At 46.2% G+C, this 25,493-nt stretch overlaps 2 protein-coding genes across 6 annotated transcripts in view; one reads left to right on the top strand and one right to left on the bottom strand.

Moving 5' to 3' along the window:
- Positions 1-1,153: 1,153 nt before the first annotated feature.
- Positions 1,154-23,535, bottom strand: TCN2 (transcobalamin 2). 5 transcript variants are annotated; one of them, XM_063144276.1, is made up of 10 exons: positions 23,379-23,535; positions 20,630-20,701; positions 18,033-18,225; positions 15,163-15,323; positions 12,718-12,879; positions 10,129-10,304; positions 9,305-9,482; positions 5,529-5,709; positions 3,287-3,408; positions 1,154-1,775 (listed from the first exon to the last, which is right to left on the bottom strand). In XM_063144276.1, the coding sequence occupies exons 2-10, from the start codon at positions 20,697-20,699 to the stop codon at positions 1,714-1,716; spliced, it is 1,305 nt and encodes a 434-aa protein (XP_063000346.1). In that variant the 5' UTR covers positions 20,700-20,701; positions 23,379-23,535; the 3' UTR covers positions 1,154-1,713. The 5 variants fall into 5 exon arrangements, with proteins under 5 accessions (XP_063000346.1, XP_063000345.1, XP_063000348.1 ...); XM_063144275.1 differs by lacking the exon at positions 23,379-23,535 and adding an exon at positions 23,033-23,221; XM_063144278.1 differs by lacking the exon at positions 23,379-23,535 and adding an exon at positions 22,819-22,950.
- Positions 6,826-25,493, top strand: part of SF3A1 (splicing factor 3a subunit 1) — a 418,137-nt gene continuing 399,469 nt past the window's right edge. The window contains exon 1 of the mRNA XM_063144268.1: positions 6,826-6,836. The gene's annotated coding sequence lies outside the window, so the exon portion shown is untranslated. The remainder of the gene's footprint in view (positions 6,837-25,493) is intronic.

Raw genomic sequence — 25,493 nt, 5'->3', positions numbered from 1 at the left:
ACTAGTCCCGATGGCTCTGTGCTATTTCTATATGCTATTGCCTATGCACACCGATTGCTGGGGTCCTGGGTGGGAGGGTGCTGCTGCACTCATGCTCTGCTTGTGGGTTTTCCACAGGCAGAATGTTGGCCGCGGTGTGACCAGAGTGCTGGGCTAGATGGACCTTTGCTCTGATCCACCCAGTTCTTATTCTTCATCATTTCTTGTCCATCCTGACTCCAAGATTACCGACTAACCAAAGAGAGAAGCTGCTCAGGTCACTTCTGTGCCTTTGACGTAGGAGCTGATTCTTGTATGTAATGAGCTGATTTATTTATTCACTGATATTTATGAATCACATAGATTAACAATAGTGTTAAGCGATGTAAAAACAAGACTTTATACGGGCAGTACAGAAATGTAATCAATCAAATATAGAGGACAGTTTTACCTTCCTGGGAACGCTGGTTGGAAAAGTTATGTTTTCATTTGGTGCCGAAAAGTCAGAAAGGTTGGTGCTTTCATAATTTGTAGTGGTAGGAAGTTGCAGGGAGTAGCTGCTACGACACCACTGGCCCTACTCCAAGCCGTGATGGGTCAAAATGTTGGGCAGTACCAAGAAAGAATTTCCTGATGAGTGCAGCAACTGAGCAGGAAAGTAGGGGATCTGGGAATCTCTTAAGTATCCTGGTCCTGAGTTGTTTAAGGCTTTGTAAATACCCAAACCTTAAAACACTCAGATCCTGATCCTACAAACCAGGCTGAAGAGAAGGGACTGCAAGAGTTTTAAATCAGAATCAGCATACAAATCTATTATATTATTATTATTATTATTATTATTATTATTATTATTATTATTATTGAAGATTTAGATTTTTGCTGTCCTCCTCCCATGCAGAGTATCTTTAGGTATTTTAACCTCATGATTTCTAGCAATAGACCTGGCAGGACAACTCCTGGTTGGCCTATAACTTGGTTGAGAAAGTTTAGATTTTCTGCTGGCGGTAGTCGGTAGAGCCGTCTTCCCAATCCCATCGAACCCCAAATTTCACTACGGCGGATCCCTTACTGAAAACTGGAAAAAAGGCAGAATCAGACACAGGGGGGGGGGCCCTCAGAAATGGATGCTCATTGCAATCTTAAGAGATGACAAACTTGAAAGGAAGGAAGGAAGGAAGATGATTCACATGTTTATTGCTAGGTTTTAAAACGTCACACTCTTATTTTGTCGGTCTTGTGACTTTATAGTCTGAAATCCATAATTTTGTTTCATTGGATTTGTCACTAATGACTCAGAGTTCCCGAGCAGCGCAGGGGTTGTTTGAACAGCAGTGTTTTAGAGACACCTGTGAACCAGGGTGCGATTAAAAGGTGTGCCCTGAAGTGCCTTCTGTTATTGGATACATCACAGCAGCACACACAGCACTGCAAAGTCGACCTACTAGAGCTGGCAAAATGTCTTGGGATGGACTTCCAGCGGCGTTTCATTATGAAATCAACATTAACAAAACTGAGGCTCTGTGTCTCTCTGTCCAGTGGTTGCGTTTTTTCCCTTTGAGCCTGGTTTGAGCAAGCAGTTGCATTAGAGGTAAGTGTCCATCGAAGATCAAGATTCTAGTCCTCATTGAAAGACATGAGAAATAGATCACTTTGCAGTCATCCAGTGGCAACACAGTGCATGTTCCTGCAATTGGTGGCGACAGCAGTGTCGGCCAGGGAGGCCGGGGTTTGCCTCTACCATGGAATAAACCTGAAGATGATGTTTTCTCTATTTCGTGGAATGTAGTCAGCAATACCTGCAAAAAGTACAGACAAAACGCAAGTTTCTTTATGCAGTCTGAGTTTTTCTCTAGCTCCTTTCCAGAACTTTGCGCATGCTGCAGCTATGCAGGAGTACAGAAAAAAAAAGGGCAGAATGTGAATCTGGGCATGGAATACAATCCTGGTGAACTCATTCATTTTTATTTTTATTTTTTAAAGTAAGTTTCTAGCCCTTCAAGGTTGCAAAAATATGCTTGGAAATCTCAGAAGCCAGAGAGGTAGCTGAATAAGGTTTTCAGTAGCCGGGGTGGAGCTTCTGTGAAAATATGTAAATATAACTCCATCAGCATAATTTTTGCAGGGCATAGAATTGTTTCATTATTTATTTAATGTTTAAAAGCCAAAAATTGAGCTTTTCTATTATCTCGGTAGTCTCCTTTATACAGGCCTGCATATTTAATATTTTCTCCTTCAAAGGGAAACCAGATTCTGCACCTCTGGTCAGTAATGCAACTTCAGCAAATTTGGACAAGGTTTATTTGACATCCTCACCCTGCTTCTGCTGGGATTCATGAACTCTGTAAGCCCCCCCTGGAGTCCTGTCCAGCCTGCCTGTGGTTTCTGAGATTTTGACAGACATGGCACACTTATCCTTGGAGCCAACATCAGAATCTTGGTCTTTTAAAATAAAAGCCACGGTTTTTAAAATGCCGACTACTGCGCCAGAAGCAAACTCACAGAAGACAGAAAGCCGTTAGGTTTTAAGTATAAATGATAAGGGTGTGTAAAAAGCGGTTCTGGGTCACTGTTCCACAGCTTTGGAGCACAGAGTAGCTTCCAGTGCGATAAGTTGCACCAGCAAGTGGATATAGGAGTACATGCACTTGTCCTTTTGGGACTGGAAATGTACGATGTGCAGGCATTTCTCCTCCCTGCGTCTGCTGAAGATCTCCTCTTGGCATTTCAGTGGAAGCACGAACAAAGGGAGGCATGTGAAGCAGAAATGTGAAACACTCAGCTTCCCTGGTGCTATGTGCAACATTCAAGCCACCTTCAGCTCCCTGAAGGGATTTCGAGTCAGAATACCATCTACAGGCGATGGAAGACCAGCGCCGCCTCTATTCGCCCGCCCTTCTACAACTGCAACATACGAGCACCGAAACTGATAGATGGTCCAGCGCTCACCATCGTGAGAATCTAAGCTTTCCCGTTCAAAAGAAAAACCACAGTTCTTCTACCCCCGAGGCAGGGCTGGGAAAAACGGCAGGCCTCCAGATGTTGCTGAACTGCTGCTCCCATCATCCCTCATACTTGGCCAGGTAGGGATCATGGGAATTGGAGTCCAACAACATCTGGGCGCACACAGATTCTCCACCCACGGCCTAAAGAATAGGGCTGAAGAGGATTTGAAGTGGACGTGGGGGGGGGGGGTTGTTTCGTTTAGTAGTCTTCGGAAGCAGCGTTGCTAATTCAGGCAGTGCCTGCAGACACACAAGAGCCCCGGGGGGAGGCAGGTGGTCCTCAGTGTTGCGTTTCCAATACTCGCCTTCCCGCAGGCTGGTGTTTGGGGCCCGGAGAATCTTCCAGTACTTGCGTTCTCCTTTCTGGGCTTTCAGCCCCATCATGCTGGTGAGTAGCGGGCCGGACAGGGTTTCCTCGGTCTCAAAGCTGTTCAGCAAAAGTGAAAGAGAAGCCGTGTCAGGAAGTGCAGGGCGACAGGTCAGCTTCGAAAGCCACATTGCAGAGAGGGGCATTCAAGGCCCCCCTGTGCAGCGGTGCTGGGTCAGTTATACGACGCAGCCGCCGATTCACAGCCACCGCAGGGCTCGGGAAGTTACCCCGACATTTTTCTTCAAAGCAAGGTCACCACGGCCCTTCTGCCGTGTCACCTTGCTCCGGGGTCAAGCCAGGGGTGGATGGCAACCCCTGATTGGTTGCCGGAAGCCGGGCAGAGGGCAGGGTTGTGTTAATTAACCTCTTGAATGCTACTTTAATTCACCCAAATTTATATCCGAAACTGCGCATTTGCGGAGGGAGCTTTTATCCTTTACTTTGCTGATGCGTGGCTGTGCATCTCCATTTTATAAAAGCAGAGATCTTCTGTGTTCCCTGACAGTTTGCTCTAATGGGGAGGGGGCGCTCTCAAAGGGAGAGTGTGTGTGCGCGCGCACACACCCACACCCACCAGTTTCACCCCCATTCCAGCAAACTGTCAAGGAATGTGCGTCAGCAAAGTAAAGGATAAACGCTTCCTCCACAAATGCACAGTTCCTCCCTTCAGATCCTGCCTTGGGTAACTTGGGAGTTTTGCTTCTTCTCAGCACAGTGGACATAATGGGGGGGGGGAGCTATTGCTGCTCTGCCCCCTCCCGCACCTGGAAGTATGTTTTTCCCAGCACTGAAAATCTGGCTTTTAGGGACAGCCGGCTCTGCCATAAAAGACTGACAGTCAACCCATATTTGCCGAACCCTTCCCAGGAGGTGCAGTTTTATTTACTGTTTATCGCTCGTTTAAATGGTGCCAAAGCACGTTTCTGGTATTAAAACAGCTTAAACCGGAGGTGCGAAAGTCTATCAGGCTGAGGACCGAAGTCAACTTCAGAGAAATTCTCGGGGGCTGCGTTCCAGAGGCCAAAGAGAAAAGTGATGGGGCCAAAATGCAAAAAAAAATAAAAATAAAATTAATGGAAGGGTATTGTAGCTTAAAGCCTTAGGAGAGGCATATTAATGTTTCGGGGTGGGGTGGGGGACAGCAGGGGTGCGTGGCTGTCTGGGACCCCCAGAGGGCTGAATTAGAACCCTAGGAGAACCAATTTGGGCTCTGGGCCTGAGCTTCCCCACCTCAGATGGGGCACAGTGCTGTACCCCGATAATGTGAAATATATAGTTAGGCAGTGCAGGCTGGTGGCTCCGATGCCAGTGGGCCAGTGAATCTGCTCCGGGTTTCAGACAAAAGCAGTCAGAGTTCAAACGGAGATCTCCAAGGTGCGGAAGCGTCATTAGCAGCTCTTTCATAAGGCTTTGTCTAATTTGCCTTATGCTGGTGGAGGTTGCAATGCAGCTCCTGCTTCTTTAAAGCCTGTGCTTTGGCAATGCCCAGTAGTTGCTCCTTCCTAGGAGGAGGTCATGAAGTGGATACATTTTGTACTGGAACAGTCTTTTAATAGGCACTGCTGTGCGCACCCCTTTTAAAGTACTTTACCTGCTTCATGGAGATTAACAAATGGTCAGTGTAAAGAGAGTCTCTGCTACCTTTTAGGAGCTAAAAAGTCTGATATGACAACACTGGAAGGAGAAACACCTGCCTAATGCAATGGATTGAGCACCTTACAATGCTTTCATTATGAGAACAGGAGGCATATAGGTGCCACCTCCAAATGGATACTTATTGGAGTATTTGGTCTACTTTTGTTGACGCCCATGTATAACGGCTAGAAAGCTGTGTGCCTTTCATACAAGTTCATGTACGTATATTTTTTAAAAATGGGGGAAGTGGATTTTTAAAAAAAATGTGGGTGCCTGTTGGAGACCCCTGGCTGAAGGCAAGCTGCCCCCTCTCAGCCTCAGTTGCCTCATCTAATAAGAGGGGAATAATAACACTGCCCTACTTTATAGGGTACTATGTAGTCTGCAATCCTGTGCCTCCTTACCTGAGAGAAAGCCCAAGTGAACTCAATGGGGCTTACTCCTGAGTAGACACTCCCTGTTCAGCCCTCTTCTCTGGACCCCCCTTCCCTTGGCCAGTCCCATTCACACCCAGCCGGAGTCAGGCAAGATGGTGGCCCCACCTGAGTGGCTTGTGGCCCAGCTTCCTGGCAGCCGTCAGTATATCCAACAAGGAGGCGCCAAGGGGGACCTGCAGGAGCTGTTTGTACAGGTGACTCGTGGAGTTCTCCACAATCAGACGGACGCTTATTGGCTGACTTGGCCCCCTCGGTTTGGGAGACGGAGTGCCAACTTCCAAGGAGTCTATGGAGGAGGAAGCAAAAGATCAGCTTCCAAACCAGTTCACGGTGAGGCAGCGTGGTGTAGTGGTTAGGGTGTAGAGCTGGGAGATCTGGGTTCTAGTCCCCACTCGGCCATGGAAGCTGGGTGACCTTGGGCCAGTCACAGTCTCTCAGCCCAATCTACCTCACAGGGTTGTTGTTGTGAGGATAAAAATTGAGAGGAGGAAGATTATTTATGCTGCCTTGAGTTTCTTGGTAGAAAAAAGGTGGGATATAGATGTACTAAATAAATAAAGTAAAAAATAAATTTATGATCATCTTTATATTATTTTTCTTCTCCTTCTTTTGACCTCCTCCACTTCTGTTCCAGGCTGACCTCTCCATGTGAGTCTCTTCTTCATCCTCCAGCCTGATTTTGACCTGGCACCCCTGCCTCTTAATCTCAGCACTCTGCACATGCTCAAAAGCACCCTTTGTTGTCGTTGTTTTACTGCTGCATTTGAACCCATGCCAGAAAGTCCCCAACCCAGATCTACTGGGACCAGTGTTATCAGTTCTGACAGGCGGTGGGTCTCCAGGGTTTGGAGGCAGGGGTCTTTCCCAGCTATACTGGGAGATGTTGTGGATTGAACCCAGAGCATTCACAAAAGCTCCCTCTTCTGATGAAGTTCAGAAACAACCATAAATTCTGGAGTAGTTATCATCATTATTATCTGCTTAATAGTATTACTCTTGAACTAAGTTCTATTATATATGGGTAAATATATAATAGACCACATCACGCCAGTCCTTTTCCAGCTTCATTGGCTGCCAGTCCAGGTCTGGGCCCGATTCAAAGTGCTGGTATTAACATTTAAAGCCCTAAACGGCTTGGGGCCAGGCTATCTGAAGGAACGCCTCCTCCCATATGTACCTGCCTGGACACTAAGGTCATCCTCAGGGGTCCTTCTCTGCGAGCCCCTGCCAAAGGAAGTGAGGCAGGTGGCTACCAGGAGGAGGGCCTTCTCTGCTGTGGCACCCTGTCTGTAGAATGAGCTCCCTAAGGAGGTTCGTTTGGCACCTACATTATATGCCTTTAGACGCCAAGTGAAGACCTTTTATTCTCCCAGCATTTGAACAGTCTATAAATAAATTTTAACTCGGTGTTTTAAATTTGTAATTTTGCATTGCTGCTGTTTTTATCTGGTTGAGCTTTTATATTGTATTTTATATTATGGTTTTATACTGTTGTTTTATACTTTGAATGGTTTTAATTTTTGTGAACCGCCCAGAGCGCTCCGACTATTGGGCGGTATAGAAATGTAATAAATAAATAAATAAATAAATAAATCTCTACTTTTGTATGAGCAATTTTGCTGCTGAGCCATTGTGAATTGTAATCACTTGCAAAGCAACTAACCATGGCTTTGCATCTGTTTAATGGCGTGACTCTTGACTTCATTCATTCTTGCATCTGTATTTGTGCCACTGTCGATACTAAGAGACCTTGGGCATGTCTACCCCAGCCCTATATCCCGTGATCATTCCTGCACATCCAAATGCCATACAGGGGATCCCGGGAGCAGGGAGGGACAATCCCTCTATTTTCTTCAGATAACCCATCAGTGTAGAAAGGGCCCCAGTAAATTGAAATTACTTGCAAGGTACAGTTCTACCTGTTCCACCCAGTTGTTTGTCGTGCACATTTTAAAAATATATTTCAATCATATTCTCATTCGGTCTGGAGCAATATTTTATTACTCTTACTGTGGCTTCTTTAAGAAAATCATTCACAGCTTTGCGACTCCAGAGTCTGTCCTCTGCCTATTTGGATGGGAGGTTTATCAAAATCCCAACTCACCAATGATTCTACATCTGTGAGTCCAGTGAAGTTGAGGATATTGAACGCTATTTACTACGCTGCCCCCTTTACGAGTCCCTAAAGTATAAATTTCTCCATCATACCCTCAGCTCTTTGTCAAATAAACCTTCTTTGGATCAGATTTGTACATTGCCTGCAGGCAAAGGTGTATATGAGCATCATCACATGGGGGGGAAACGACGTCATGAGAAGGACCTGCGAAAATCCGTGAGTGCCCAGTAATGAGTGTGCAAAAAAAACACTTGTCTGATGGAGATCTATATTATGACCCAGGTTTCAAAATTTGCCCTACCGCCGGAAAATTAAGGGCCAGGCGTCATTCTGTACCTTCACATTAATTAATGGGGAAGGATTGTGGTTTTGTTGCCATTGTTCTGGAGGGGAAGTGTGATTTTAACATGTGAATTTATTTATTTATTTATTTATTTCATTTCTATACCGCCCAATAGCCGAAGCTCTCTGGGCGGTTCACAAAAATTAAAACCATGAAGAGCATAACAAAACAACCAACAATTTAAAAACACAAATACACGAATTTAATTATTATTTGTGTATTGTTTTTAAAAGGGTCTGTTTTTTATTGAATTTTATTGTTCCAGTTTATTTGGAATTGTGGTGACCTACAGCTTTGAACAATAAAGATAAATAACAACTTCTACCTGTTCCAGCTGGGGTTTTTTGTACATTTTTAAAAAAATATATTGCCATGGTATTCTCATTTTTGTCATGTTGGCTGCGTTCAGACAACACAATAGTCAACGGCAGAGTAATAATCAACTCGACGGTTGTTTATCTAGGGGGTACTCCCCACACAACATGAGAATAACCAACCATGGTGTGGATTAGGATCAGTGTTGAGTTGACTATTAGTCCATGCTGAGTTGACTCACTCATCCCCCGCCCTCTGCTCCCTTCAGTCCTCCTGCTAGTATCCCATCAGCCATTGCTGCCGAAAATCTATCCTGCTGGCTGGACTAGAGCGGCAGCCGGTACTTTGACCGCTCTTGCCCTGCGACTGTATGGCTGACAAAATAACCAACGGTGGTTCAAATAGCCAACTCTGCCCAGCGCTGGTTATTTGTGTTGGTTATTTCAGCCAAATAACCAATTGTTGGTTAAAAAAAACTCCTGCCACGCAAGACGATAACCCACGGTGGGTTAAATAACCAAACGTAGGCTATTTAAACCATCATGTTGTCTGAACCCAGTCAGTGAGGGACCACTCAATTGCTTGGTGCTCTTCCCAGAGGGCTTTCCTCCTTTTTGCCTTTGGTAGATTGAACCCGGAGCATTTTGCATGCAAAACAGGAGCTCTGCTACTGAGCCAAGGCCCTTCCCTTCCCTGGGCCCAAAACTAAGGTGACCATATGAAAAGGAGGACAGGACTCCTGTATCTTTAACAGTTGTATTGAAAAGGGAATTTCAGCAGGTGATATTTGTATATATGGGGAACCTGGTGAAATTTTCTCTTCATCACCACAGTTAAAGCTGCAGGTGCCCTGCCCTCTTTTAAACCTGGTCACTCTAGTATAGCTCCTGCACCTTTAACTATTGTGATGAAGAGGGAATTTCACCAGGTTCTCCATATATACAAATTACACCTACTGAAATTCTTTTTTCTATGCAACCGTTAAAGATACAGGAGCCCTGTCCTCCTTTTCATACGGTCACCCTACCCAAAACAGAACGCTTGCCTAGCTGGAGCCGATCCACACAACCCAGCCTTGCAACCGCCTCCTCGCTGCCTCCCCAGTACCTCTCCCTGCGTTGCACTGCAAGCCGGCAAGGTCCAGGTAGCTTTTGCCGTGAAGCACAGGCAGCAGCTGAGACATGATGAGGCTGTTCTTGAATCCTCCCTGCTCCAGGCTCCGAAGCAGGGCAGCCACGCCGTTGGCACACTTCGGCTCCCGGCTCGACCGTGTAGCAATCAGAAACTGCATCACCGAGAGATGGAAAGGGCATGAGAGAGGCCGGGGAAGGGAGCTGTTCCCTCACTCTGATATCCATTACGCTGCTAAAGGTGAGGGTCGCAGGACATGGCCTTCCCCCACCCAGGCTTACTCTCAGGTAAGCAGGCACGGGATGGCAGCCTACGTCATGCCCTGTAAACTAGGCCACTGTTATTATCCCTCTCTTGTAGATGGGGCAATGGAGGCTGGGAGCGGAGGGGCAGCTAGCCTTAGGCAAGGGATCCCCAACACGGCACCCATGAGCGCCATAGAACTTGCAGGTAGGCAAAGGGGTTTCCTTCCCCCCTCCTCCTCCTCCCTCCCCATCCCCTTTCCTTTTGTGTCATGTCTTTCAGATTGTAAGCCTGTGGGCAGGGACTGTCAAGAAATACTTTTGTAAGCCGCCGTGAGAGCCTTTTTTGGCTGAATGGCAGCATAAAAATGCTTAAATAAATAAATAAAGGGGTCTCCGACATGGTGCTGGCAGGCGTCCAAATTTTTTAAACCCGCCACGAAATAAGGAAATGTGGCAAAAGCAAAACTGCGCTCTTCACGCACTGGATTATTTATTGCCATTGCGTCTACGGACCATACAGAGGAAACCCCTCTGGATGGACACCAGTCATCTCACCTGCACCGCCAGGGGGCTGCTGTAGATGTTCCCAAAAGCCCCCTCGGAGGTCTGAGCCCGTAGGATCTTCTTCTTCAGTCTGTTGACCACGTGGTCCAGCTTCGGCGCTAGTTCCGGCGTGTACCCGGTGGCCCGTTTCAGGCAGGCAAAGGCCAAACCTGCCATGGCCTCCGTGTCTGGGTGAAGAAGGGCAGTAGAGGGGTGGGGGATGTGGCAACATTTAGAGCTAGAGCCTGGGAACGACCATCCATCCAAAGCGCATGGATAGACCTTGGGGAGGCGGCTCCATCGTCGTGAGAGTCTGCTCTTCGCTTACGGCCGGCATGGCCAGCTCCAGAGGGCAGCAGAGTGGGGCCCTGAAGCCAAGAGCAAAGCCACTGGGGGGGGGGGGGGTCTGAAGAAGGTGGGCAAACCCTTCTACTGAGTCGGGCCCTGGGTCCATCTAGCCCAGCCTTCCTCAACCTGGGGCGCTCCAGGTGTGTCGGACTGCATCTCCCAGAATGCTGGCTGGGGCATTCTGGGAGTTGTAGTCCAACACACCTGGAGCACCCCAGGTTGAGGAAGGCTGATCTAGCCCCATACTGTCAACACTGAGAGGCAAAAGCAAGGAAAGGAGAAATCCTTAACAAACAAGAATACAATGCTCAACAAAAAGTTAAGGAGATAATGAAACCATAATGTTTAATATACTAATTGTTTGTTTGTTTATTTGTTGTTTCAACCGTCATGGTCATATAAACTTCACACATGCATAGGTAAACCCACAAAAACTTTACAATACAAAGGAGTAAAATACAAAAAGATACTAAAAAGGTTTTCATTAAAAGGTGCCCACAAATTTGTAAAAGTTAGTTTTAATACAAATAATTAAAATAAGACATTAAGAATTTACATTAAAAGGGCCATAGATGTATAAAAGTTAATACTACTTCACCATATTGACCTCTATGAATGTTCTTCTCGATTTTTGGGCAGCCACCAGCAGTTTGGAAAGGCTGAAGCCCGACATATTTTCAAAGGGAGTGACACTCTATACCACACAATTGTGGGAATTGTAAAGTTAGCCCCAGTAAATCTTCAGGGGGTACACAGCAGTCCGTATTGGCCACTGACGAAGACCCTTTGTCGAAACGCATTTGGCCTCTTTCTATGTGGTTTTAGCTACACATTGGTCTGTGCAATATGTTATTGCACTTTTAATGCAATATCATTGTTAATTTTAATTTTATATTTTTGTATATTAAACATTATGGTTTCATTGTATATATATCCTTAACTTTTTGTTGAGCATTGACACTGAGTGGCAGCCATGGCTCCACAGGGTTTGAGGAAGGATCCTTTCTTGGCCCTACCGCAGAGATGCCAGGAATCGAACCCAGGCCCTTCTGCATACTCTACTCCTGAGCTACGGCCCCTCCCGTAAAGGCACCAGGTGCATTCACAGTTCAACTGAGCAAAGTCTGGCATTCATTTTAAAACACTCACTTTGAATGCATAGGTGTGGGCGAATTAGGGCCTGGAATCTCTGTTTGGGATTGTTGTGATACAGAGACCCGGTTTGCAAGTAAAAAAAAGCCACAGTTTGTCTTGAAGCCAGAAAGGTCAGCGGTGGCCAGTCCTCAAAACCATGGTGATGGTGTGAGGTTCCACTCACAGCCACCTGCTGTGTACCTGCTCAGGTGGGAGCAGCCTCCGCAACAGACTCAGGCTGTGCCAAGCTGGTTTTAACCCAGAGGAAGACCATAGGCGTACATATGGGGTGTGCCGAGTGTGCCCAGGTGTACCCTGATGTGTCTGGAGTATCCGGAAAGTGTGTATTTCCCCATGCCACTCTACCTTGTGTTAAGAGGGCCTTTAAGACCCCGATTGGAGTGGAGGAGGAGGTGCACTTCCCAGAAGCCCAGGAAAGTGTGATTCCTCCCCGCCAACACTGCTCCAATCAGGGGCTTAAAAATAAAAAATAAAATTCCCTGGCTTCACCCCCTAATGAAATGTGCAGTGCATGCCTATGGGAAGGACCATCAGTTTTAAGCCAAGGAAAGCAAGTCATCGGGGAGTCAGGGGCGCAAAGCCATTCAACAGCCCCCAGACAGCTTCTAAATTGACATTCGCCAAGAGTAGGAACGTTTTTGTAAAACGGATAAAAAAGGCTTCCCTCTACGTCATAATGGGTCACCAGAGAGCAAAGAAAAACAGTCGAGGTCTGGAAGGTTTTGTGGAGAGACTGAAAGAACTGGGCATGTTTAGCCTGGAGAAGAGGAGATTGAGGGGAGACAGGATAGCACTCTTCAAATCCTCGAAAGGTTGTCACACAGAGGAGGGCCAGGATCTCTTCTCGATCCTCCCAGAGTGCAGGACACGGAATGACGGGCTCAAGTTACAGGAAGCCAGATTCCGGCTGGACATCAGGAAAAACGTCCTGACTGTTAGAGCAGTACGACAATGGAACCAGTGACCTAGGGAGGTTGTGGGCTCTCCCACACTGGAGGCATTCCTGCATTGAGCAGTGGGGTGGACTTGATGGCCTTTTTGGCTCCTTCCAACTCTACTATTCTATGGTTCTATGAAATGTGCCAAGCTGGCTCTTACCCACAGAGAGCCCACGGATGTGCCGAAATTTGCTCTGCGCCTCCGCATGCAGGAGCTTGTCAATTACACGCTCGTTGATCTTCTTGCTGTGCACACACAGGGCCAAGACCCCCAAGCTGTACTGGTAGTAGTTGGTGACGGGGTGGGCAATGCTCTTGTTGTCTGAAGGCAGAAGGAGACGGCCAACAGGTAAGCCCTTTCTGTGCACAGGGACTCCCTATCTATTCCTTTCCCCGTTCCAGGCCAATGATCTCTGCTTTGGGATTCAAGAACTTATCCTTTATGTGACCACCAGTGTGGTGTAGTGGTTAGAGTTTGGGGCTAGGACCAGGGAGACCCAGGTTCAAACCCCCACTTTGCTATGAAACTCTCACTGGGCAACTCTCAGTGGGTATCTCTCAGCCTGACCCACCTTACAGGGTTGTTGTGAAGATACATACCCAGGCGACATTTACTATATTCAGAGGAGGCCCTGCTTGTCATTCCGAGACCAAGAGAATGCTGTCATGATTCAGCAGCGGGGCCTTCTCCGTAGTGGCACCCACCCTCTGGAAAACCCTCCCTCGTGTGGTTCAGGAAGCAGAAAATGTAATATCTTTTAAACGCCTCTTAAAAACATATCTCTTTAAACAAGCCTTCCCTGGACCGCAATTTATTCTGACTTTATGTCATTTTAAAGTTTTAAATTGGATTTCATGGTTTTAGTTGTAAACTGCACAGAGAGCCCTGGCTGTTGAGCAGCATAAATATGTAATAAATACATAAATATATCAAGAGTTTGGATGAGAGAACCATGAGGTCCTTCTTTATTTTAAAAGTAAAATAAATAACTAAAAATCAATAAATGTCAGGCTACCATTGCTATGACCCAGCAATAATACAGACAAAGGCAGCCTTGCCATGGTTATCAATGGTCTGCTACACAAGTAATAGAAGGCAGTAGTTATTAAGTAATACTATATAAGGGGCCAGAAGGCACACAACTACTCCAAACACCAATAAAAAGTGATAATTATCAAATAACCCATTTATTTACCATTTATAAAGATATGTAAAACAAACTGATGTGTCTCAAGGTGGTTAACAATCACGATGTTGGATACTATAATAACCAATAATATATACCATACATGAAAGAGTACAGTACCATACTATTGAGAAGAAACCCTGTTTGTGTATATATATTATTCTGATGGTGCTGTCTCAGGTGCTAAGTGTTTTAAAAGTCTGTAATATTGTTGAACTGTATTATAATTGTATTTCATGTATGGTATATATTATTGGTTATTATAGTGTCCAACATCGTGATTGTTAACCACCTTGAGATACATCAGTTTGTTTTACATATCTTTATAAATGGTAAATAAATGGGTTATTTGATAATTATCACTTTTTATTGGCGTTTGGAGTAGTTGTGTGCCTTCTGGCACCTTATATAGTATATCGATGGTCTGCTGACATCCAGGCCTGACTACCACAGTGTGTTGTATGTGGGTCTGCCCTTGAAAATTACTCAGAAAAGCTAAGTTTCATATTCTGAAATGTTAGGTTCATTTTATGGCGGTGAGATTGTTGATGGGCCCTGGCTGCTCGGAACATATATTAATGATATTAAAAGACCTTCAGTGGCTGCCAGGTTCCTACTGGGGATAATTCAAAGTGCTGTTTTTTAACTTATAAATCCATATATGGTTTGGGACCAGGGTACCTGAAGGACGGCTGAGTCCTGCATTAACCTGCCTGTTTGCTAAGATCTGGATCAAAGGCTGCAGGAGCCTCCACCTTCAGAGGGGAGTTGGGTGGTGGCAGAGACAGGACCTTTTCGGTGATAGCACCCCAGTTGCAAAATGTTCTTCCCAAGAACACCTACCAGGGCCAACTTGGTTGTCTTTTCAGCACTGGGTGTAGATGCTTTTATTCTCCTGTCAATTTTATTCTGCTGTTCCTTGTTTTACTACTGTTTTTAACGACAGTCTCTCTTTCCCCTTGCTTTGACTCCCTGACATGGCTGGAATCTCCATTTGGGATTGTTCTGATACAGAGACCCAGTTTGCAAGTCAGAAAAAAAGCCACAGTTTGTCCCAAAGCCAGAAAGGTCAGCAGTCGCTGGTCCTCAAAACCGAGGTGATGGCGTGAGGCTCCACTCACAGCCATCTGCTGCGTACCTGCTCAGGTGGGAGCAGTCTCGGCAACAGACTCAGGCTGTGCCAAGCTAGTTTTATACCAGCATGAAGTCCAACCCTCAGGGTGGTTCAAACCCAGGGGAAGACCATAGGCGTGCATATGGGGTGTGCCCAGTGTGCCCAGGCACACCCTAATGTCTCCAGATCAGCTGCTTGTGGCACAGCCCTGACAGCCCTGTGCTTCCAGGTGACCCCTAAGCACCCTTAGACATCACTGCAAAGCAACTCCACACTGTCACTTTGGCGCCTCCTCCGGTCTTACCTATCTGCTTCATTTCCTCCTCCAAGTGAAGCTTAAGTTGGGTGACCAGCTGCTTCCCCGTGATGGTATTCATGTTCTGGCACGCAGCACGTAGTGCAAGGAGGTTAAGAGCCAGACGGCCTGTCCCAGGATGCTCCTGGTAGTGGACTTCGGAAGGAGGCCTGGACCAAAGCAAGTCACACAACCACACCATTAGCTCTTCCTCTGCTGCCTGACTGGGACGCCCCAGGCCTTGTTTTGGCTACAATTATTATACTCAATGGCTGAGTTCATGCAAAACAACAACCCATCATGGCTGGCAAGCTGCACAGCCTGGTTTGTTTCACAAACGAATCACAGTTGGTTAGTTTGTGTGTCCGACAGACGATCAGGCTTGCCGTGGGTCATTCCCCCTTCCTTTCCCCTTGGTCCTCCATCCAGCTCCAGACTGTGCAGCAGAAACCGTCTTGTCTGCTGCCAAGTCCCCTCTCCCCTCTCTGATCACGAGGCCAGTGGCAGTCGGAACATTTTTTTTAAAAAAATGTGTGCAAAACAGGGCTGAAAAATAATTTTAAAACATTTTTTTGGCCTTGCTAAAGTGTGCAAATGTCCATAATTGTCGTTGGGCTTTTGGAGTTGCGCGAATGCGCAACTCTGACTGTCCAAAACAGACAGGCTTGCCTTGTCCACTAACTTGTATGTTTCAATTGTCAAACATGTGCAGGGTGATAGCACCCCAGAGTTTTATTGCCCTCACCCTTGAGGTTGCCCTGTTTTGAATCCCCACTTGCCTGAGCCCCCAGCATATCATTTTCATAGAAAAGTACAAACCACCCCCTTTTTTGGGAGTTTTTGCCTTAGCTGCTGCTTCATTTGACAGCTTGTCATAGCCATACTTCCAAGAAGAGCCCAAAAATTCCGGCAGATGTCAACCATCTCTGCCCCCTGAGGCCCAGGTGGCCTTGGTGGCACGGAGTGCCTTCGACAAACTTTGTTTGGTGGCCCAGCTACGCCCCTATCTGGACAGGGATAACCTAGCTTCAGTTGTCTATGCTCTAGTAACCTCCAAATTAGATTACTGCAACGCCCTCTACGTGGGGCAGCCTTTGAAGACGGTTCGGAAGCTGCAGCTTGTGCAAAATGCAGCGGCCAGATTGATAACTGGAACAAGGAGGTTTGAACATATAAGACCGATTCTGGCCCGCTTGCATTGGCTGCCTATATGTTTCCGAGCCCAATTCAAGGTGCTGGTTTGGGACCACAATACCTGACGGAACGCCTCTCCCGACATGAACCTACCCGTACACTGCGCTCAACATCTAAGGTCCTCCTCCGAGTGCCTCCTCCGAGGGAAGCTCGCAGGATGGCAACAAGGGAGAGGGCCTTTTCAGTGGTGGCCCTCTCCCTTGTTTTACCTCCCCGATGAGGCTCACCTGGCGCCAACATTGCTATCTTTTCAGCACCAGGTCAAGACCTTTCTCTTCTCCCAGGCATTTAACAGCATTTAACAACATATGATAAGTTTGTTTGTTTTTTAATGGACCCCAGAACTGTTGTTGTTTAAAATGGATACTGTATCCTGTTGTTTTTATATCTTTTTGATAGTTTTAAATTTTATATACTTTTTTATAATGGCCACAGTTTTTTCACTTTTGTAAATCGCCCAGAGAGCTTCAGCTATGGGGCGGTATATAAATTTAATAAATAAATAAATGAACGAAAGAATTTTAGAAATTGAAGCCTCCACCGAGAGCAAGTCTTTGTAGAGTTAATTGGTCTTCATGGCCCATTCAAGGCCAAGGGGGTGTCTATACGACGCGGTTTTGTAGCTGCTTCCCTCAAAATGCCACAGCATCGCTGCTGCAAAGCGGAACTGATAAATATAGGTGGCGGAAGGGAGCATGGGCTATCAGGCCAGAAAACCACAGTGCCAGGGGCCATTCAGTTCATCAAGCCCACCTCCTGCCCGGTGTTCCTGTGCTTAGTCTAAATGGCGGGGGGACGGGACACACACACAATTGGTCTTGGATCTGCCCCCAGCAACGCCCACTGGGTTTAAGCCAAACCAAGGCCACCACCGTCAGATGGAGAAACAACATGGTAACCTTGGAGCAACCACCACCAGAAAAATCGCAGTTAAACCACGATGGCCCCGTTCAGAAGACACCTTAAACCACGGCTTAACCATCATGGTTAAAGCCCTGGTTTAAGGCGTCCTGAACGGGGCCACTGTGAAAAAGTGCAGTTTCGAGGGCAAAAGCTTACGTGGCTGCAAGTTGGGGGCTGCATCATATAAGCCATGCAGCGCCACTGTGCAGCCACTACAAGGTTATAGACACCACCCAAGTCCCTCCCACCCAAATACTTTGCAGGGGCCACATGTCAGCAGTGAGCAGGGCCAAAAGTGATTGGGGGTCACCCCTTCTCCCTTCCTGCCCCACCCCCCGCTTTCCCTCTTCCTCGCCATCCTGTCAGCTTCCAGAGAAGGGGACAGGTTCTTCTTGCCAGAGATGTAAACTGACTGCTTACAGAGGGCTTTTAAAATTAAACCAAAGGTCCAGGTTGCCCACCCCAGATATTTAAAGCTTTTCCTCCCCCCCCCAAGGAAAAAGGGACATTACCAATTTGGCGACCTGTAATACAACCCTGTAAATGTCTACTCTGAAGTAAGTCCCACTGAGTTCAATGGGGCTTACTTCCACGTAAGTGACTATTGGATTGCAGCCTGACAACCAAGGGAGATCAAACAAAATACTTCCCATACATTTCAGCTAATTCCCACTCCAAAAAAACTTTAAACACCCCCTCAGATGTCCCTTTTCTGCTTCTGCCCCAGATCAATTCCTCTGCCAAACTGGGCTCAATTAGTACTTTGTTTCTGTGGGTCGGACCTGCTGGCGTTGGACTGAAAGGCCGCGTGTAGTCTCTGGAGGTACTGGCTCTCCCTCGCGAGGCTGTGGTCATCAGAGAGGCGAAGGCCCAGGTAGATGCTGGGGTTTAGCTCCTCAGAGGTTTCTGCCACCGTCAGCTTCAGGAGCTCTGCGTTCAAAGATCTGATGGCTTGAGAATTTCCCCTGGGGATTTCTTCCATGTGTGTGAGAGAGGTAGAGAGAGATGAATGTAAGGAAGTTGCAGCAGAAAAGGTCAACTGAAATGATCCAGGGGCTGCAGCACCTCCCCTATGAGGGAAGGTTACAACAGCTGGGATGGTTTAGCTTGGAGAGGAGGAGGCTAAAGGGAGACCTGATAGAGGTGTACAAAAGTATACATGGTATGGAGAAGGTAGATAATGAGACATTTTTCTCCCTCTCCCATAATACTAGGGCCCAAATGGGGTCATTGAACAGGGGGTTGGACTCAATGGCCTTTTAGGGACCCTTCCAACTCTACTATTCTATGATTCTACCCCATGAAGCTGACTGGTGGGAGATTCAGGACAAATAAAAGGAAGGGCTTCTTCACATAGAGCATGGTTAAATTATGGAACTCACTACCACAAGATGTAGTGATGGCCGCCAATTTGGATGGCTTTCAAAGGGGGTTGGATAAATTCCTGCAGGAGAAGGCTATCAATGGTTACTAGCCCTGATGCTTATGTGTTACCTCCAGTATTCAAGGCAGTCAGCCTGTGTGCACCAGTTGCTGGGGAACATGGGCGGGAGGGTGCTGTTGCACCATGTCCTGCTTTGTGGGTCCCTGGTCAGCAGCTGGTCAGCCACTGCACGATCAGAGTGCTGGGCTAGATGGACCCTCGGTCTGATCCATCATGGCTCATATGTTCTTATCCTCAACAAATAAGCTCATCCTAGATCTCAAATGACCCAAGCAGCAGAATAAGGTGAAGAAGAGGAAGAGGCACTGACATCCAGAGGTGGTCAAAAGGACCGTTGGAGGGCAAAGCAAATTGTTAATGCTCCTCGATATGGAATGATGAACTGCAAGTAGAAAGCTAGCAGCACAGAAGCTGGTTGGGAAAGGTCCTGACTCCTTAAATGTGCATATATATATATATATATATATATATATATATATATATATATTTGGTCTTTCTGTTTGTTTACTTGCAGGGAACTTTTGTATGTGCTTTGTGAGGGAGCGTTCAAAAAGGCCACCCTTAAAGTCTTTTCAGCTCCAAGTGAGGAGTTTTTTTGTTCACGGGGCCTTTTAAATAACTCAGCCGTCCCCAGCATGTTGCCCTCCATACATGTTGGACTACCATTGGCCATGCTGGCTAGGAATGGTGGGGCTTGTAGGCAGAAGCACCTTGGGGAGCGCCTTGAGACTTCTGACTGGTTCCGGTTGAAACCCGGAGCAGATTCACCACCCCACTGACATTGGAGCCACCAGCCTCCACTGCTTGATCCCTGTATATTAGCTCCAGAGAGAACAGGCCTCTGTGTACCAGCTGCTGGGAAAGATGAGTGGGTGGGGTGGGGTGGGGTGGGGTGCTGTTGCACTCGTATCCTGCTTGTGGGCTTCCCAGGGGCGTCTTGTTGACCTCTGTGGGAGCAAAATGCTGGACTAGAGAAGCCCTTGGTTTGATCCAGTGCCGCTCCTCTTAGGCTCTCATGAATCCAGAGCAGGAAAAAGTAATTTACAGACAGGAGAGCTCTGCCAAACAAAGAGTGTTGCAGTCTTCATCCTTACAACAATCCTGCAAGGTAGACCCACGATGGTCCCATTTTCTGGGTGACAAAGTGAGGCTGTGACCCTGCAGCATCTCTTTATTTATTTGTTGCATTTATATCCTGCCTTTTTTCCTCCAAGGAACCCAAGGCGGCGTACATAATCCTCCTCCTCTCCATTTGATCCTCACAACAACAACCCTGTGAGGTAGGCCGGGCTGAGAGTCTGGGACTGGCCCAAAGTCACCCAGTGGGTTTCCATGGCCGAGTAGGGACTAGAACCTGGATCTCCTGACTCCCAGTCCAACACTTTAGCCACTATGCCACCACATCTCTTTAATCTACTCTGTGTTTCCAGGACCAGGTAGACAACTTTGGCTCAGAACTTTGTGGCTTTAACATCTGTCTACCATTCTGATTCCAAGAGTGGTTAACCAAAATGCCACTGGAAACCCATAAGGAGGGCATGAAAACACCCCCACCCACCCACCCACACCCACCAGCTTCTGGTTTTATTGCCTCTAGTATCTGGTAGTCAAGAGATATACTTCCCTTGTACATTTAGCTGTTGCAGCTAGCAATGTTTGATAGACCAATTCTCTTCTTCCATGTATTTGTCTCAGCCTCTTTAAAAGCCATCTAAGCTAGCAGCCATCGCCACATCTTGTGGCAGTGAGTTCCACAAGTTAATGATGTATAGCCTCCCCCAGCCTTGTGCTCTCCAGATGTATTGGACTACATTTTTCACCATTCTCAGCCAGCAAACTGTGCTGCCAGGGGATGATGGGAGGTGCAGACAAATATATCGGGGAGGACGCCACAGGTTGGGAAACGGTGCCGGAGAGGAAGATAAGCAGACTTACCACACTGCTGGACTGAGCCAAACAGGATATGGAGGAGGAGGAGAAACACCCAGGGCCACCTCGGATCCATGCCTGCAACAAGAGCAAAGACAGACGACAAGGACGCTGACCGGAGCTCTAGGAGGAGTCCAGAGACCGATCCAAACAACCTGGCTTCCACCGAGCTCTGAAGCCCGTCTGGACAAGATCACTGATTAAACTAGAGAAATGTCCCGACTATGGAACTTTCCCGAGGCACATGAGCTGACTTGGCAAAACAGGAAGGACTTTGGCTGGATAAGAAAGAGGCACTGACCGGGAAGACCTAGTTTCCTGCTTGTTGGTGCTACACATTGCATATATCCAACCCCACAGGTTTATCTCACGCACGCATATCTGGTGCTTGCCAGTTGCAAAAGCAGAATCCTCGCCAAAACCTTTCCATCCAAGGGTCGAAAATGCTTCCCCAGTCATCCTAGAACAGCATTCCTGTCCCTTTAACGCCTGTTTGGTAGGTAGAAATTAAACTGGAGAAGCTTTTCCAAGCAGCCATGAGCTCTGATGTTTCTAAATTGAGGAAATTAAGCACAACTTCCTTTGCCAACTGCATTTTGAATTATATTATTTATACAAAAAAAACCCCACACCATTTTGCTTTCTTTCTCCGAAGGAGAAGTTCAAAGTGGCTAACGAAGTGCATGAAAGTAAAAAAAAATAATTTAAAAATCCACTCACTGAAATAACAGAACAAACAACAAATTACCAGATAAAAAACAGCCTGTTGTGATGAGGAAGGAATTTCTCCAGGTGTTGAATGTCACCAGTTGAAATTCCCTTTTCTACGCAACTGTTAAAGATACAGGAGCCCAGTCCTCCTTTCCATAGGGTCACGCTAGTACAGGGGGAACACACCTGGAGAATTGTGGGGGCTTCTGTCACTTTCTTGTGTTGCACTGAAATCATGCTCCTCTTGATAAATGTCATACTATGACCTTCTCTTATGTAAGGCAAGAGATGAGCATTCAGCACATTAATTATCTCTTTGTTAATGAGCTTGAGCTGATGATACCACTAATATAAGATTTTCCAGAAGAAAAGAAAACAGCAACGGGCATGCAAACCAGAGCAGACAAAGGACATTTTAAAAGAATTATTCAGATTCTTGGAGAATAGCTCTTTCAGTTATTCTAAGCAAGAAAGACTCAAAATATAGGAGCACTGTACCTGCAAATCTTGCTTGGGTGCCTGCAAATGCACAAACAAGCTGTTGCCCTCACACCCTCCCTGCAGGTTTCCCAAGAATGAACAAAATGGTACGATCCAGAAAGGCAATTCTTACGTTTGTGGAGACTGAACAGGATTCCTCTGCCTTTAATAAAGAGGTGCACATCCCCAGGCCTTTAGGCCAAATCTTACCCACCTAGGGGTCCCAATCTGACCCCATTCATTTCCCCCCAAATGCATAAAATCATAGAATAGCAGAGTTGGAAGGGGCCTACAAGGCCATCTAGTCCAACCCCCTGCTCAATGCAGGAATCCACCCTAAAGCATCCCTGACAGATGGTTGTCCAGCTGCCTCTTGAAGGCCTCTAGTGTGGGAGAGCCCACAACCTCCCTAGGTAACTGGTTCCATTGTCGTACTGCTCTAACAGTCAGGAAGTTTTTCCTGATGTCTAGCCGGAATCTGGCTTCCTTTAACTTGAGCCCGTTATTCCGTGTCCTGCACTCTGGGAGGATCGAGAAGAGATCCTGGCCCTCCTCTGTGGGACAACCTTTTAAGTATTTGAAGAGTGCTCTCATGTCTCCCCTCAATCTTCTCTTCTCCAGGGTAAACGTGCCCAGTTCTTTCAGTCTCTCTTCATAGGGCTTTGTTTCCTGATCATCCTGGTTGCCCTCCTCTGAACCCGCTCCAGCTTGTCTGCCTCCTTCTTGAATTGTGGAGCCCAGAGCTGGCGCAATACTCTAGATGCGGCCTAACCAGGGCCGAATAGAAAGGACCAGTATCTCACGTGCAGTTGGTGGAGAGTCCAGCCGTACATCAGTGGACCATAAGAAAGAGAGAGAGAGGCTACACACAGGACTGGAACCAGCTGATCCCTGATCTACAAGGCCCCCAAGAGAGAAAGAGGAAGGGAAAGGCAGAACAAAATGTACATCACCCTACGCTTACGCTGCTCAACCACGCAGTTGGTCTCTGGTGCACCTCTTACCAGATGAAGGTGCTTTAGGCTTGCTGGGGGAGTTGTAGGACTTTTTTCCCTGTCTAAACTTGCGTAGGAGTAGGAGAGCACCCTTAGGTTTCAATCCTATGCACGCTTTCCTCGGAATAAGTCCGAAAACACATACGCTTATCTATAAGCTAGCATCCAATCTGACAGAGGAAGGAAAGGAAGGACAAACCCAGCTGCATCGATGCAGCCCTACCTCCTGGCGTTTGCAGTGGCTTCCTGTCCCAGGACCGGGTCTCTTCACTTCCTCTTGTTTCCCCTTTAATTACAAAGGGGGTGATGGGGGGGGGCTAAGACCAGCTTTTAGAAAGACAGTCTTTCTCCCCCTACTCCCCAGAGGCAGAGTGTGGTGGGGGAGAGCCTTTTTCACTCCTGTTTGCTTGGAGTCACGTGATGCCTTTTCCAGCTGCTGAAGTCAGCTGTTCGCAGGCTGTTTTGTTTCGATAAAGTTGAAGAGAGGCCAGGCTAGAGTTCTGGGCCGAGCTGCAGCAGTGAATAAATGGAAGAAGCAAAGGGCAATAGATTGCTTTTTAATCACTCACCGAGAATGCAAAGAAGAAGAAACACTGAACACCAAATAACCTTTGCAGCCTTACTGACATGTTAGGTCTCTTCCCTGATCCACAATGGAGTTTATCTGAAATAAACAGAATTATATCGGAATACTTATCAGCTTATGCACATGCTCGACCACAATTTGCTAGTCTATAAAGATTCGTTCACGGTGTTCACACTCCGTAAGCATCTGTCATTTTGATTCCACATGGTTGCTATTGGCAAGTATCTCCGTTCAAATCACAGCTTCCAGATAAGAGGTACTAAGGTCATGAAAGCAGGGCTGGGCAAAGCTGGTCATAGGCCCAGGCCAGGTGGGAAATGTAGGCCCCATTTCGAACTGCTCATTAAGTATTTTTTAATCAGTTCTAAATACATATGAACTAGAACGATTTATAATTTTGTAATTTTGCATTGCTGCTGTTTTTATCTGGTTGAGCTTTTACATTGTATTTTATATTATGGTTTTATACTGTTGTTTTATACTTTGAATGTTTTTAATTTAATTTAATTTAATTTTAATTTAATCTGAACCACCCAGAGAGCTCCGGCTATTAGGCGGTATAGAAATGTAATAAATAGATAAATAAAAAAGGTAATAGCAAGCGCTTTTATTCAAGATGTATATAAGATATCACTTCTTCACATTCAGAAATGCTTTATGTGCTTTTCTTTGGGCTAATTCATCAACAACAACAGAAAAAAATCAAGCAACTTTGCCTTGTCAGTGTTGCCTTGCTCATTCAGAGGAGAGCTACTTTGTAACAAATCTTTACCAAAAGGTCCCCCTTTGCCTCTACCAGGAGGATTCGGAGTAGGCTTTATTTTATTTTTTTAGAAACAAAGAATCGGATTTCCTCACTGAAACAAACCTCTAATGTGTCTGTTTCCAAAGTGCAGTTTACTCACAATGACTGTGCGACACACATTAGAACATCTGAACATGTGCAAACTGGAGATAACATGTTTAATTATCAATTAGGTCTCTATATAACAAAAACAACAGTCTTGTGTCACCTTAAAAGCTAACACATTTTTATGGCATTTTTTTTTTTACAGCATAAGCTTTTGTGCACTCAAGTCCACACCGTCAGATGTGTGAAACTTTATCCTAAGGTGACAGTTATTTACACGGACACTGCAGTGTCCAGGTAGTTAAAGACGGTGAGTAGAGTCTGCTTTCCGCCATTACAAAGCAGTAATTGTGGGGTGGGTCATTCTAACGTTCATAAAATCGAAAATGTTTCAACAGTCTTGCTGAAATTTATATATACACATGGGCGCAGAGTTAAAATGTAAGATGTGATCTTTATAACATAATCCTAACCAGCTATATAACACATGTGCTAACAACATGTTGCTAACAAAAAGAGTCTGTGGCATCTTAAAGGCTAACGGTGTTTTATTATTAAGGCCTGAGCTTTTGTAGGCTAAACCTACTTCATCAGATGCAGGAATGGATACAAACAAGACAGAAAAGTCAGTTACAGGCAAATAGAAAGCAAAAATTCAATTTGAATTTAAAGAGACAGCTACAATATTTTAAAAAAAGAAATATGAGACTTGGACTCTACAGAATTCTTTTTGTTTTTATACTATGGACTAACACATGTGCCACATCTGAAACAATTTGCTAGAACATAAAGATGTATTCATAATGTTCACCACTGTGTTTGACTACTGCCATGGATTGTAACGACAGAGCTAGGTACATGGCATAATTTCCAGCAGGCTGAAGCAGTGGAAGATAAGAGAAAAAGCAGGGATATTCTACCAGCCCAAAAGAAATAATTTCCCCTCTTCTCCTCCCCCATCCGTTTTTCCTTTTGTGTTGTGATTTTTTAGACTGTAAGCCTGCAAGCACGGATTGTCTTGTTTTTACTGATTGTACATAAGTCACCCCAGGAGATTTCTTGGCCGAGGATAAAAATGTAAATAAATAAATGGACTATGGAACTCAGTATCACTGGGTGATGCAATTGCATCAGGTACAAATGGGCTTAAGGCAGTCTATGCCAACGTGGTGCCCTCCGGAAGTGTTGGACTACAATGGCCCATCATTCCTAGCCAGCAGGACTCCAGCAATTTGCTGGGCTATTTGG

This window comes from Elgaria multicarinata, chromosome 18 (assembly GCF_023053635.1).
Source record: "Elgaria multicarinata webbii isolate HBS135686 ecotype San Diego chromosome 18, rElgMul1.1.pri, whole genome shotgun sequence".
Classification (NCBI taxonomy): domain Eukaryota; kingdom Metazoa; phylum Chordata; class Lepidosauria; order Squamata; family Anguidae; genus Elgaria; species Elgaria multicarinata.
The sequence above is the reverse complement of the archived record's forward strand: the minus strand, read 5'-3'. Positions and strand labels throughout refer to the sequence as shown.

Excerpts from the sequence above, each read along its gene's own strand:
- TCN2 (XM_063144274.1), bottom strand. The coding sequence starts at position 20,967 with ATGCAATGTGTAGCACCAACAAGCAGGAAACTAGGTCTTCCCG. Across the intron at positions 18,226-20,629 it reads TGGCTCAGTCCAGCAGTGTG|AAATCCCCAGGGGAAATTCT; the intron begins GTAAGTCTGCTT and ends CACACATGGAAG. Across the intron at positions 12,880-15,162 it reads GGAGGAAATGAAGCAGATAG|ACAACAAGAGCATTGCCCAC; the intron begins GTAAGACCGGAG and ends TTCTGCCTTCAG.